General features: G+C 34.8%; 1 protein-coding gene across 1 annotated transcript; it reads right to left on the bottom strand.

Moving 5' to 3' along the window:
• Positions 692-5,370, bottom strand: LOC18612243 (probable U3 small nucleolar RNA-associated protein 7). The gene is made up of 7 exons (XM_018114315.1): positions 5,087-5,370; positions 4,907-4,996; positions 4,654-4,786; positions 4,302-4,420; positions 3,070-3,137; positions 2,690-2,738; positions 692-1,906 (listed from the first exon to the last, which is right to left on the bottom strand). Exons 1-7 carry the CDS (start codon positions 5,168-5,170, stop codon positions 878-880), a joined length of 1,572 nt encoding a protein of 523 aa, XP_017969804.1. The 5' UTR covers positions 5,171-5,370; the 3' UTR covers positions 692-877.

The raw sequence follows: 16,026 nt of genomic DNA, 5'->3' as shown, positions 1-16,026 counted from the left end.
CATGGGGGAATTTGGTTCCCTGTTTTAAAGGAATCACCTATTCCGCTGTGCTGCGAGACCGCAATCCATCACGAAATCATCCAAAAACCAAGTACAGCAAAGTTTTAACTTTTAAATTGTCATTAAAGGAAAAAAATTTCATTTAGACTATCATACTTGATATCCATACTTTTGTAACTCAAATCCACTGCCTGTAAAAATTCTATCTCAACTCAAATTGATTAGGAAAGGTCACATCAATGTCACACGTCCATAGTTTTAATTTTAAAAATATTTATTAATAAAAAAAATTTTATTTCTAAATTCAAAATACATATATAATCTCATTTCTTATCGATATAAAATAACTTAATTTGATCTTTTATATGATCAATAAAAAGTTAACAAACTCTAATATCACTGGTGACAAATTTATGATTTTACATATTCAAAGCACACTTATTAAGTAAAAAAATATTACTTATAAATCTAAAATTCATCTCGTTTTTTACTGATATGATATCTGTAACAAACAATAAATACCCAAGAATCATATCCATATCAAGAAAGTTGAATAAAAAAATATCACATTCCAAAATGACATGAACCCCAAAGGAACCAACTTATCCAATTATCACCTCAAGACTTGAACCGGTTTTTCGGTCCTCATCATACAATATAGGTTGCATGCTAAATGCAGCAAACAAGCCAATTGAACCAAAAATAGCATAATCAACTTCCATTTCTCATGTGTAGAACAGAAAGCATAACTTTTCAGCTCTCTCGCTGATTTCAATAATTTTATAATCAGATGAGCACAAAATTGTTGGAAAGAAGAGAAGAAAAATGACAACACTTTTATCTTTCAGAAAGCTTAGGGCAAACAGATTTAACATAATTAAGTTGCTTTCTGTCGAACAAACCGCTGCAAACTTTTCGGCATTTCTGTTTCCATATTAGTTTTGTGCTTCTTTCTAAACGTTTCTTGTTCCTCCACCCGGTGCTCCAAAAATGGCCTCTTGGCTCTATCTATAATCTCCTTTCTCCTCTGTGCTCTTTTACTCGGCTTATTCCTTCCCTTTGTTTTCTTTTTAATGTCAGTATCCTTGGCAGCTTCAACGGCAGCTTCCATTTCAGCTTCTCTCTCCTCCTTTGTTGGCTTCTTCTCTTTCTTTCTCGCTGGTCTCACTGTACCCACCTTTGTTGGGTCCAACATAATTGTTTCAGGGGGCAGCTTGTCAAGCAGGGAGTGCACTTCTTTCTCTCTCCTCTGTTTAGATGTTTCAAATGGGTTTGCCACCCAGGAATCAAAGTTTGGTTCCCCTGATCCAGGAATAAGAATACTAGACCAACCCATGGAGTGTCCTATACCCAGAACATCTTCATATGGCCGAAACAGAACTTTTCCTACCTGATAACCTTTCGAAATAGAATGAGACATATATCTGCTATAATTCTGAGATCCAGAAAAATCCCCTAATATTTGTACAAATGAGCCAGTTCCAGCAGCAAGCAAGCCTTTCTGACTGAAATTCAAGGTTTTTGCATGGCCTGACAATGTTTGGATAACCTCAAACTTTCTCAGGTCCCAAATCTTGATTTTTTTTTCTTTCCCAGATGTAGCCATGAGGTGCCCATTGGGATGGAATGCCAATGACGAGACAGGTCCTGGATGACACAGCATCTTTACAAGTGGAGCAGCACTGGTGGGCTTCCACATTGTTACTGTACCACTTGAATGACCTAGTGCAACAACCCCATTGAATGGATTGACCTGCATAGCATCAGTGCGGCCTGAACCAGTCCGGTAATTACCTACCATCTCACCCATTGTAACATCCTGATAATGAAGCTGCCCTAATTTGTTTATTGATGCCAAGAGGAAGTGGTTTTTCAGAAACTGGAGTCTTGATACCGCACCATGTTCCTGGAACAATAAAAGCTTTAATCAGTTTGAGCTTAATGTATCCTGAGTAAACTTAACAATCAAGGAATAGGGATGCAGCCAAAAGTGGATTCCTAACAATAAATTCCAACTCCAAAGGTGTAATTGACCATGCTAAAAGAACAGATTTTCTAAAGGTAGTGTATTCAAAGAATCATGAACAGATTCAATGTGCCTATTTATTATATAAACCAAAGAATAACCAGAGGCAACAAACATGGCTGGGCCAATGGAAAACAAAACACCTAAGTTAATCAAACCCAGTTGAAGGAATAATGAGAAGGAATTTTATTTTGAATTAGCCTCATACTCTTACAGAATGCTGATATAATTTTATACAAGCTTCCCATAACTTCATAAGCTCGACGGTGTATATATACATATATATATATATATATATATATATATATATATATATACACAAACACATATAGAGAGAGAGAGAGACACGAGAAGTTAATTAAGTTTCATGAAAAACTTTGTACGCTGGGGTAAAGAGAGGTGGAACAACAGCAACATCAGATATAATACAAACCCCATTAAAGCATTTAGTCTTCCTACTTTCTATAAAGAGAATTATAAAAACAAAAGAAGAAGAAGAAGAATATAGGCTAGCACGCGTATGAGTTTCACCCAGACAAAAACACGGACGTATAACTCACTGAAATAGAGGTAACCATTTCACAGATTTCCAGAAAATGATACATGATGAGACCATGTGCAGCTCATTAGGTTGTAGAATTCATAAAAAGGAGGCATACTGACCTTTAAACAATGGAGTTCAGTTCCATCACGGTTATAAATATAAGGGTACCTGCATTAGTGTAGCATCTTAGCTGCATTACTCCAATAAAGCTCTAAAAGGCTCTCATTAGCAGCACATAATCTTTATACTAATGACACAACGTTAGAATTGTGGAAATATCTTTAACAGATTGAAAATTTTAAATAGGCAAAAACTGGTATATGAAAGGAGTTGCTTATATAAGGCAGTGTTGCCTTTAACAGATGGCAGGCCAACGACATAGAGGAGGCACATGCTGGTCATGGATATTTGAGGCACAGACTCCACAGAGATACAAGCATAAGGAACAAAACTGATTTTTTCAAAGTGAAATTTCCACTACTAATAATAGAAGGCTTACTTTTTCTGAGCAGCAGCAAAAAAGAGTTCATTATGCAAATACACTACATCACGAACTGTTTCTCTAACCTGAGAAAAAAAATCAGCAATTATAGGTAAATCAAGTTAATAGGTAGTCAAATCCTGACCATACAATTATATTTAAAGTGAGAGATTAATATTAAGCATTGATCGATTATCAGAAATATGAAAATAATGTAAATAAGTGCAAATATTCATTTATTATCATATAGCCCCGCATAGTTGTATAATCATCTCAGGATACTATTACTTTCGTAATATATCAATATAAGCAATAACACCCATCGATAGAATTGTTCTGCAGTATATCAAGTGTATTGACCACTTATATAACATTCAAAGAGTGCAATCAAAGTTCTACTTTGCTCCAACTAGCAGAATTTTGTAGGCACCTTAGTGACGCTAATTGACTGCAGCCTTATAAGTTAGAAGCACAAAAAGTAACGATAAGAGTATATGCACATTCCCTTGCAATGAAATTAGCCTGTATCCTTTGGATATTGTCTATCTCTATAACTTAAATATATCATCATGAATGATCAACAAAGTCACAGTAATTAACTTTTGCCACGAAGTCTACAATCTCATGTCTTTCATAACAAGACCTCAGTGGCATATTAAGATTTCAGATATCAAGATTCTGCCGCAACTAGAGCATGGTTGCCAAATATAAGAGCAGAAGACTGAACCAATGGGCCTTACACTAGAAAAGAAGACACTTGGGTCTAACAAATTGCATGGTTCACATGAATTTGGCTGCTGTATGTTTTAACAGGATTAAGTTTAATCCAAAAATTTTTAGATTTCCAGATGAGATGTATTTCAAAATTTGGTCCATATTATCATTTTCTTAAACTAAAAATTGCTAACAAGCCCCCCTCCCAATGCAAATGGGAGAAACAAGAAACAAAACATGTATCACATGCATTCATTTACTTGAATGAATTTTCAAGAAAAATTGCTTCATATGACACTCATCTTCAAGAACAGACATTAAATTGAAAGTTGAACCATAGAACAATCTCATGCTTTAAACATTATAATAAAGCTCAATCCCAAGCTGATTCAGATCAAAGTATATTGAATTTGCTTATAACTAACACTCAAATGGGAAATTCTTCAAACTAAAATAAAATAATATCACCAAAGGCACAAGAAACAACATCCCCCTTACCAACTACAAAATTTTCTATTTGCTGGACCAGTGCATACCTGAATCTCTTTTATTAGGCTTAAAGTCTTCATATCAACAACAGCCAGATGGCCCTTACGTCCAGCAGCTGCCATATACCGACCATTTGGGGTGAAATCTAGAGTGTATGGACCAAGTTCTGCAAATGTAGACAGAAAACTATTGAGTACAGGACAAAATATACAACTCAAAAAGAATTCAATGCCACGACTAACATCAATTTAACAAAATACATCTAGAAAAATTACAGTCAAGACCCCTACAAAGGCTGGTCGATTCTGTTAACTCGTAATGTAGAATAGAATGCTCATAAAATAAGCCAATAAAAGCTTCATCTTGAAATAAATTATAAATATTTGAGAATATAGGCACCTGGTAAAATAATATCATACTGGTTCCTTAAGCTTAAGATATCAACCTCACGAGCAATGGATTCTTGCTTGATCCTCCATGTCTTCTCTATACCTTCTGCCTCCAAATAGCCACCTTCACTTGGTAAAAGCCACTGAAAAACAAAAGTCCCAAATTTAAGAATAATAAAAAAGCCAACGGACAATTAACTTCAAAAGAAAAGAATAAAAAAAAAAAATAAAGCCATTTGTTCAAAGGGAAGAAGAATTGTTACTTTCTCAATCTTGGCAGCAGCTTTCGCAGATTTTCCATACAACTCTTCTCTTATAGCAAGTTGACCCTTTAGTTTTTTGTCTTGTAATCCCTGCACAAAATAAACAACTTATTGATAACAAAAATAAGAACAAATATAGTGAAATAAGTAAACCCAGAAACAGATACAAATATGCCTTACCTCCAAATTAGCAGCTTCTCCTCGAAGATACTTCTTAACCGTTTGGTCCATCTCACCATCACCATTCTCTTCTTTTGCACCCATACTTATAAAAAGAAAAGGGAGAAACGTAAGACTGGCCTGCCTGTCGCAAGGCGCTGCAGCTGCTGTCTTCTGGAAGCTTAGGTCGGTCGTTCGTTCACGTTTCAGTCGCCGCTTAGGGAAAGCTTGGCTGCTGGCAGCTCGGAGGGAAGCTGCTGAAATTGAAGGTCTTGAAGGAACAAACACGAAGCGACAGGGTTAAGGGCATGAAAAAACAAATGCAAAACTTGTGTAAATTGTTGGGCTTGGATGATGGGCTGTGAATAAATTAATTTGAAGGACACATTCACCATGACCAAGAGTCCACCCGAATTCGGGCTACAAAGCCCGAAAGTTCTCGCCCCAACCCAATTTAGAAGCCCGGCTCATCAGCCTTTTTTTTGTTATTTTCTCCTTCATAGTCAACAAATGCTCCATGTTTGGAGTTTAACGAAAATAAATTAATTAAGCAAAGGATTGGAGGCTGCTAAGGACAGAAGATGCCTTTTGCAACCAATTGAGGTTGGTGACCCAGTTTCCATTATTGACCTGTTGATCGACTATACTTCAATGGGAGACTTCATACTATTCCAATCAATTTTATCTTAATTATAATCAAATTCTGATTATATTTTTGGAATTTTTTGTCCCAAATAAAGTTTGGTCATCCCTCGTCAAGTTTGTAAACTTGGTTTTTGCTTAGCATACACAAGTATCAGCATCCTTTGCTCTTTGAGTCAAAGTACGATAAGATAAAGTTTTTTTTACTAGTAATTAATGATGAATAATAAATTTCCATGATTTAAGAGACAAAATCTTGTAATTCTAATAAAAAGGACAAGGTAATTAATATGCTGAGGAAAATGCAAAAGATATTGGTTATTGAACTAGAATGAGCTCGTCAGATTATTATATATATATATATATATATATATATATATATATATAATTATTATAAAATTATGATAAAAGGAATTTCATATCATTAAATTTGAGATATCTTGATACATAAATATAATAAGAATTTTATTGATATAATGGTTCTTAATAACAAAGGTCTAAGGAGCCTTTTTTTCAAATAAAAGTAATGATCTTTTATGACTTTACGTGTTTATAATTTTTTTTCTCACATCAAACACTTTTTTATTTTGATAAGAAATCTAATGAAACAAAAAATTTATGTTTGAGCAAAACAAAGTCTAGATACCACGCCCCAAGCCTGCAGTTTAAGCTGTTGTTTAGGATGTGAGCATTTTAACATATACTAATTAAAAAATCAATAAAAAAAATCTTACAGTATCAACTTAATTATTCAAAATTAGCACATAATTAGTGATATTCCAAACATGTTTTTATTAAGTATTAATAGAAAATGTGAAGTTCAAATCGAGTTCTATAAATAATAATGTTCAAGTAGTCAAGTTAATTTGATAAAAACTATATGCTATGTATTGTTCAACCACTTCATGCAACTTTGCAAATATTTCAAATACTATATATGTATTGTTCAGGTAGTCAAGTTTATTTGATAAAAACTATATAAGTTAGATATTTGAGTCAATATTTTCTTGTATATATAATTCTATAACAAAGTGGAATAGGATTATTAACCAGATGTTGCCTCAATAATAAAAAATAAAATTTAAAAAATAATTATATCTTAAGTAGTTTAGTTTATGTCTTCTTATTATATGTGTGAGTTTTCATTTTTTTTTCCCAATTTTATATAATAATTTTAAATAAAAATTATAATTCCAATTTTCATTAAAAAAATAATAATTATAACCTTAGTAGGATTGGTTAAACATGTTGAATGATAAGGATTCCTTCACATCCACGACAGCCACAGCCAAATTACAAGATCTTGATTTGACATGTAGGATGTGATTTGGAGCTGGAAAACCTACAATTACAATCAAACTATGTGTTTCTATCTCCTTTTCATATTACAACAAACAAAACATACAAATCATTCAATACCCAATTTAATACTTCCTTTCACTTCATTTAAGCCCAACATGTAAATAAAGCTTTTTAAGTTAAATTCCACAGGATACTTATAAAAAAACAATTTTAATTACGGAATTTAAATCAAAACTATTTAAATTAAAATTGAGGACACAATTAGGTATGGTTTTACCTCTTTGATATATACTGTATACATAGTTATCACTTTGATTTGATGACTATATTTGTTCAAACTTTTATGCTTTTCTTGGAGCTTACTGTATCTCTCCTAATTGCCTTATACATTTCCCCTCCCCAAGAAATGGACGTGATTGGAAGGATTACAAGCAGAAGAAGACAATCCTTCAATAGTAGACTGCGTGCCATCCATGTCCTTCCACCTAATTATTGGGGGTATAGATCATTTTCATATATTCCTTATTCCTTAAACCTTATTTTTATACCTTAAACCATATTTTTATACCTTAAACCACTGCTCCTGGAATTGACCAACATCTACATCCACCATGTGAATACAAACCTTTGCACATTTTCTCTCATCATGCTGTGAAAAGGAGAGACAGAGAAAGGAAGAAAGTTTAATATAAAATAAAGGTTGGTGGGTGGGCAAAGAATTCCTAATAACAAATTTTCATTACAGAGTCAACATCATCATCGGGATATCTTTCATTATTTTATGGATTTGTCACTTGTTCTGTTTCTTACAGCTGCAGCCCCTTGATCGTTGTTATTCCTTTTATCCATATCTGTTTCAATTATACTTCATATTTATAAGGGGCTTGGGAACTTCCGCTATAGCAAAGAAAGCCTGGGGAGAGGGTAAATTCCAAATAAAAGCCAGTTGGAAACTTTGAAATTATGGGGAAGAAAATAATTAGTCAAGTGCAAGTGAAAATATCCAAGAAGACTACTAGTGAAAAGAAGCAACTCAACAGGTTGATAAAGGTGTTGCGGCCCAAGGTGTTCATCACTGACAGCTCAAGCTTCAAAAGCCTTGTTCAAGACCTAACTGGCAACGGGAACTCATCGGTTTCACAATTATTACCTTCACCCCAAATAGTTGAGGAAGTGCCGCCTGCAGTTATAGATGTTGAAGATAATCATGGAAACCCTGAAAGCAGCATGGAATCTTCCATTGATATTGCGGCATCCCTTGAGTCGTTCCAGGTCTGCAACCATTTAGCCTTAACTGAAGAGGTAAATCAAGCCTATGATCCTATGCGTTTCGATGACACGATTTCGTCAGAACATTTGCTCATGAACGTCCGGCAGGAGGAATATTCATTGGGATATGGGGATCTTCAATCGTTGCTACTTGATGTTGATGCGCAATTATATCCTTATTCCTTCAATGTCTATCCTCAAATTCAGCAGGAGGTCAGCATATATGACTATGAGTTATCAGGACTATTATGAAAGTGCCAACTATGGTTTTTGTTGTACAGTTTAAATCTTGTTGTTGTAAATAAAATGCAGAAATTCATACATGTAGCAGAATAGAAGAGAGTGTATTTATTTATTTATTCCATTTCCATGTGTATTCTTTGAACAGGTTGGGTTTTTACATTTTCATTTGTATTAGCATATGTACATAATGAAATATATCTTGGCCTTTGTGCTCGTTTCTAGATACAGTTGGAGGTGGTAAAACAGGCTTGAAATATCTGGTGTTGTCAGCCTTGCATTTATTTATGTTTTGAGATTTTTTTTTGTTTGGAAAACTGATTATTGTGTAAATTTATTATGCAATTTCCATGGATTACAATACACAATTTGGAAGAAATTCAAGAGCAGTAACTTGTAGTAACTATATGATAATCAGTTTTATATATATATATATAGAAATTCCATGAAAGGACTGTGTGACAACAGAGACTACCAAAAAGTAACTTGTAGTAACTACATTATATACAGCTAAAAATGAATATATGCTCAAAATAAACTGAATATGTAGTAAACCATTTAGCTCCAAGGTAATAATGTAATCTTAAAATATAATTTCTGTTTTCTTGCAGCAGTAGTTCCTCTTAGTAGGCATCAAGTTGTTTGGAAGTTATATGTATATATAACTTTAAATTACATCGTAGGAATCAAATTAACTGACTTTGTTAATCACAAGTTTCAAGAATAATGGAAGCAAATCCTGATCATATACAAATGACATCCTGGAAGTAGCTGGACAAATCCATTAATCCACTTTATAATTTTTAGTTCAACATATTTGTTATACTAAACATAGGAATAATCTCCACAATGTATGGCTTTAGATTTGTATATACATCAATTGTTGTTAACTAATATATTTGCTTTTAGCAAACCAAATTTAAGTAATTCACAGAATGATATAGCTATACTTAATCAATTGCACCTCTTCAAAGATTCGTTAATTATTTTATAATTATTACTTGGTTCTTGTCATGTGTACTTTGATACCTGGAAAGAGCTTAACAAATTCACCTGCATATCTCTATCCCTTCAATTAATGCAACTACAAACCTCGGCATATATTGGCAGAAGGATCATGCTTTTCTGAGGTAGATAGAAGAAAATCTTACATGACAAGGGTTGGTGTTGGTTGGTATGGACTCCTATTAGGATGCCTAATATAGAAAAAACATCATTTTCAGCATCTTTTCTTCATGTCCTCTGACTTGGTTCTTGTCCATTACCCGCGCCTACACCCATCCATTTCATTCGAAAAGCTTCATATTTATAGCTCTCTTTCCCATCCTTCATTGATCGTGATCAAACCCAGTAAGATTTTCCTGAAAGAATGGGGAAGAAGGTAAGTCAGCAGACATCAACAAGAGCATCTAAGAATGAGAAGCAACTTCATAGTCTAATGAAAGTTTTGAGGCCTAAGGTCTACATTACAGACAGCTCAAACTTCAAAAGCCTTGTTCAAGAGCTAACTGGATATCAGAGCAAAACTACTCCCCCTGAACCTGAACAAGTTCATGAGAAGGTTCCTTCCATAGAAATTGAAGACCAAGGAGAAACACCAGCTGCCGCCACAATATCTATGGACTCATCATTCAGTTCATTCAAGTTATGTGATATCGACCAAGCATTTCAATTGGAAGAAATAAATCAACTAACTGATCTGCTGCAGACAGGTGACTTCTCAAGGTTTGAAGTGCCCTTGATGAACCAACAGGCGGACCTGTTAGCATACCAGAATCTTGAGTCATGGCTTTTGGATGCTGAGCCATATTCTTGCTATTATGGAAACAGTAGTACTCAGAACGAACTAGAGGTCAGCCTATTTGACTATGAGTTATCGGGGCTAATATGATGGAGCTGGTGCTTGCTTGTTCCATTACAACTGCTGCAGACATATGCAAAACATACCCCAAAACCTAACTGAAAAATGATTCATTTATTAATTCACTTGATAAACCATTGCAGGGAGCATGTTAGAACATGTATAACTGACTTGTTTTGTATAGAAAGTCCAGACGTAGTGTTATTCCTCCGTACGATCGAGGTGGAGGTCGAAAGTTCCAAGGCGTTATTTTCTTTTGAAACATGTTCAAATGTAAAAAAAAAAAACCAAATTAGATTACATACAGCAAGTAAAAATTGCCAAATACCGAGAAGAATTTGGGCGCCAGTCAACAACCGGTTGAAGGAAATAGGAATAAGCACACGGTGTCATTTCTTTCTTTTGTTATTAAATGAGTTAAACGTCTAGAGTCCATGTGGTTTTTGATGTTTTACTTCTTGCGGTCTAAACACCATTGTTTGTGTTGTTTTATTAAGTCATTTTTTCCCTTTGTTTTAGTCGTTAGACTAAACCGTTGCGAGGCATAAAATTCCAAGTCTGGAATTCGGTGCTCAGCTCAGCTATTTTTCCTCTTCGATTTTCATTTTCAAAGCCGATTTACATGGCATTACTTGTTACTATCATATATATGCAAAATGAATAGGTGTGAGTGCATGAGTATCCTCCTCCAATTTGTTCTGCAATATTCCTGACTCTTCTTCTTCCTTATTTTTTCTCTGTTTTTACTTTTTACTCCTTTTCTCTCTGCTATGCTTGAATGCTATTGTTGAATCATTTGGTTTTCTTTCATAGTATCAAAGCCTTGAATCAATCGTAAGGGGTTGTTCTTTATTTGGTTCTCATCTATTCTAGATCTCCAAATTCCATTCTTCGTTTTGAGTCACGACTACAGCTGGTTTAACACCTCTGCTCCTCTAGTGTTTACTAGAAAGAATTATGTGTTCTGGCCAGTGAAGATGCAGTTCTGTCTCAAGGTTTTCAATCTCTGGGATGTGGTAGAGATCGGGACTGAACTAGTACAAAGGCATGTCAATTTAACTTTGGCTCAAATAAAGTAGGTTGAAGAAGACAAGGCAAAGAGGTACAAAGTTCTTTGTTGCTTACAATCTGCAGTTTCTAAGGAGATATTTGCTAGAATAATGCACCTAGATAACCCAAAAGAACTCTGGGATCATTTAAAAGAGGAATTCCATGGTAGTGACAGAACTAGAAAAATTCAGGCCTTAAATCTAACTAGGCAGTTTAAGATGATGATGAAACTATCAAGGAGTTTTCTAGAAAGATGATGGGGATAGTGAACCAGCTTAGGTTACTTGGTAAGGAAATGAATGAAGAAAGGCTAGTTTGTAAAATGTTAGTAGAGCTACCCGAGAGATATGAGTCAAAAATCTCTTCCTTAGAGGATTCTAGGGATATTAGTCAAATGACATTGATGGAACTGGTTAATGCACTAGAAGTTTTAGAGCAGAGAAGAGCCTTTAGGCAAAAATGCCTCATTGAGAGTGCCTTAGTTGCCAAAGCAAAGAATGTGAAGCCTGGTAGCAGTAATTCTATGAGGAATGAAGCTGACAAGAAAGATAAAGGGAAGAAGGTTGATGAAAAGAGACATGAGGTTCATAAGAAATCATTTCCACCATGTTCTCATTGCAAAGAAAAAAACAAATCATGCAAAGAAGTTTTGCTAGTTTAGACCTAATGTCAAGTGCAGGAAGTGTCACCAGCAAGGACATGTGGAAAAGGTCTGCAAGAACAAAGGTAAGAATGCTGATGAGAAAGCTATTATGGTTGAAGAGCTTGAAGCTGAAGATGAGTTTCTTTTTATGGCTAAAAATGTAGACAGTGAAAAAGAAAATGACACCTAGTTGCTGGATAGTGGTTGTTCAAACCATCTAATTGGATGCAAGGATAACTTCATTGATCATTTTCTAGTTTCAAAACAAAAATGGAGGTTGGAAATGGAGATTTTCTTCTGATTTTGGTGCAGGAACTATTGGTGTCCAGACTCTTGCAGATAAAAAATTGATCTACCATGTTTACTTTGCTCCTAGTGTTAGCCATAATCTGTTGAGTGTAGGACAATTGATTGATGACAACTATATGCTTATCTTTAAAGATAGGGCTTGCACAGTTCGTGATTTTGTTGGTATTGAATTGTTCACATTAGATATGAGAAATAGATGTTTCCCATTGAATTGGATGAAACTTAAATAGAATATTTACAAAGCAATTTCAGTTGATATTGATCTTTGGCATAGGAGGTATGGTTATGTCAATCATGCTTACTTGAAACAGATGGCATTGCATAATCTTGTTAAAAAACTTCCTAGAATTGGTGAACCTGACAGAATGTGTAGTACTTGTTAATTTGGAAAACAAAAGAGAGCTGCATTTCCTAAAACTAGAACCTGGAAAGCAAATCAAAAGTTAGATTTAGTGCATACAAACATAAGAGGCCCTATGAAGATTGAGTCTTTAAATGGGAGCAGATTTTATTTGCTGTTCATTGATGATGTGACAAGATTCAGTTGGATTTATTTCCTAAAAGTGAAATCTGAAGCTTCAATTGTTTTTACTAAGTTTAGGGCTTTAGTAGAGAATCAAGCAGGCCAAACTATTAAGAAGCTTAAAAGTGACAAAGGCACTGAGTTCATTATAGTAGAATTTGAGTATTATCTCACTCAGCTTAACATAGCACATCAGCTCACTGTGACATATAGTTCTCAACAAAATGGAACTTCTGAGAGGAAAAATAGAACGATTATGGAAATGGCTCGATGTTTGTTGTTTGAAATAAGCCTACCAAAGTACCTATGCATAGAAGTCGCTAATACTACAAACTACCTTTTTAACATTGCTCATACTCGAGCTCTTCCAAACAAGACTCCATATGAAGCTTGGTTCAATGTCAAGCCTTCTGTTAACCATCTTAGAGTGTTAGGTTGCATCTGTTACTCCAAAATTCTTGATGCAAAGAGAAGCAAGCTTGATGAAAAGTCACTTGTAACAGTTCACCTTGGCTATAGTGAAGTCTCTAAAGGGTATAAAGTTCTAGATGTGAAGACTAAGAAAGTTTTTGGTAGCAGGGATGTCAGATTTGATGAAACAACTAAGTGGAACTAGAAAACACTGAAAATTGAGAGTAGTAAGGTTAAAGATGCTATTGTTGAGGTTTTGGATGATAGTAAGTTAGAAAATGCTGATGATGAGAACATTGATGAGGTTTCCGTTTGAGGAACATGATCACTTCAGGATGTGTATAGTAGATGTCATGTAGTTATTGTTGAACCAAGTAGTTACTTGGAAGCTGTTGGAAATAAGCAATGGAAGCTGAAATGATGATGATAATCAAGAAGAACAACACTTGGTTTCTGGTTGACACACCAAAAAATTAGAAGGTCATTAGTGTTAAATAGGTTTACAGAAGTAAGCTTAACTCTGATGGCACCATCAACAAGTACAAAGCCAGGTTGGTGGTAAAAGGCTTTTCTTAGGTTTATGGTGTGGATTTCTTTGAAACTTTTGCACTAGTAGCCAGACTTAACACTATCAGGCTATTGGTAACACTTGCTACAAATGAAGACTAGTCAATTTAGCACCTGGACATTAAGTCAACATTCCTAAATGGAACTATTGATGAGGATATCTTTGTTGAGTAGCCTAAAGGCTATGTTGAATTAGGTATGGAGAACAAAGTCTGCAAACTAGTTAAAGCTCTTTATGGACTTAAACAGGCCCTAAGGGCATGGTATGAAAGAATGGATACTTATCTATAAAGCTTAGGGTTTTACAAAAGCAACAGTGAGCATACATTGTATGTGAAGAGTGCAGACAAAGGTATTCAACTTATTATATCCCTTTATGTTGATGACATGCTTATCACTAGTCTTCGTGGCAAGGTTGTGGATGAATTCAAGGCAAAGATGCAAACTGAGTTTAAAATGAGTGATTTGGGGAAAATGTCATACTTTTTTGGTATGGAAGTTTATCAAAGTTCTGATTTTATTATGTTACATCAGAAGAAATATGCTTCTGATCTATTGAAGAAGTTTAGAATGGAGAACTGCAAGGCAATGGCTACAACTTTGGCTATTGGTACTAAGTTGTGCAAAGATGATAGTAGAGCTGAAGCTGATGAAACTCATTATAAAAGGTTGATAGGGAATTTACTATATCTCTCTTCTACTAAGCTTGATATCATGTATGCTACTAGCCTGCTTTCTAGGTTCATGCACAAGCCATCTGAAATTCATTTGTGTGCTGCCAAAAGAGTGCTTAGTTACGTTAAAGGAATTGTAAATTTTGGATTAAAGTTCTACAAAGTTGGAAAACAGAAGCTCCAAGGCTACTATAATAGTGATTAGGGTGGCAGTTTGAAGGATTCAAAGAGCAGCAGTAGGTACTATTTCTCATTTGGGAGTGCTACCTTTTCTTTAAACTCGAAGAAGTAGGATATAGTAGCATAATCAGCTGTCGAGGCAAAGTATGTTGTAGCTGCATCAGCTGCAAACCAGGCAATTTGGTTAAGGAAGATTCTACAAGATTTAAAGATTAGATGTGAAGAACCAACCACATTCTGGATTGATAACAAGTTTGTAATTTCAATAGCCAAAAATCCAATGGATCATGGCAGGACTAAGCATAGAAGGATCAAATTTCATGTTCTAAAAGAGGTTGTGAAAGAAGGTGAAATGGAGTTGAAATACGGCCATTCAAAGGAGCAACTTGCAGACATTTTCACTAAAGGATTGAGCACAACACAGTTTGAGTTTCTAAGGGATAAACTGGGAGTTTACTCATCTGGAATCAATAAGGTGTGTTGAGAATTTCAGTGATTCTAGATGACGAAAGAGAAGAATTTAAGCACCAGTCAACAACGAGTTGAAGGAAATAGGAATAAGCATATGTGTCGTAACATGCGGGTCTGGGAACCCAACAGCTAGACGTAATGTGGTTTGGGAGTCGCCACCAATCTTTTTTCCTAGTTGTGATTGGCCACCCTATTTTGTTCTACTCGACAAAATTCTAAATTAATTTTAGGTCTGTCGAAAGAATGATAAACTGGTCTACGTATCTTTTAGATTTGGGTTCGGGAGTACTGTTACTCACGGAGAAGGGTTAGCACTTCTGTAGCGCCCGTTCCACGAATGGTACCATTTAATCTTAAGTTATCCTATTATAGCCTACTTTTGATTTTATTCCTATATTTTCTCAATCCTTGCTTATTAACTAATTTTTATCAAGTTGGCTGATTTAGTCTTTTATTCGGCTTTACATATGCACATGATGCGAGCGTAAAATGATGTCATGATTTGTTTGTTTTAAACAATGTGGTCAACAATCTTTTATTGGAAAATCATTCGAAGACCATCCCAACGCTTTGGTGAAGTCTTAAAATTTTTCTCATCTAGAGATATCCCCGAAAAAACTCGTCTCTATAAGTTCCTCGGGGAAATCCCATCATCAAAATTCTCGCCCCATCAACAAGATAAATGTGGCATGCTATGACAGTATAAAATGATGATATCTACATGACCACGTTTATCAATTAGTTGGTTAGTAATAATAACATGTTTGATAATTTAAGGTGATTTATTGCCTTATTTATATATTTATTATTATTATTATT

The sequence above is a fragment of the Theobroma cacao genome, chromosome 1 (assembly GCF_000208745.1).
Source record: "Theobroma cacao cultivar B97-61/B2 chromosome 1, Criollo_cocoa_genome_V2, whole genome shotgun sequence".
Classification (NCBI taxonomy): domain Eukaryota; kingdom Viridiplantae; phylum Streptophyta; class Magnoliopsida; order Malvales; family Malvaceae; genus Theobroma; species Theobroma cacao.
Note: the sequence above shows the minus strand (reverse complement) of the source record. Positions and strands in the feature narration are given on the sequence as shown.

Coding starts and splice junctions, on each gene's coding strand:
- LOC18612243 (XM_018114315.1), bottom strand. CDS start 5,170: ATGGGTGCAAAAGAAGAGAATGGTGATGGTGAGATGGACCAAACGGTT. Junction 4,997..5,086: donor GAGAAGCTGCTAATTTGGAG/GTAAGGCATATT, acceptor TATTTTGTGCAG/GGATTACAAGACAAAAAACT. Junction 3,138..4,301: donor GCCTAATAAAAGAGATTCAG/GTATGCACTGGT, acceptor TTTTTTTCTCAG/GTTAGAGAAACAGTTCGTGA.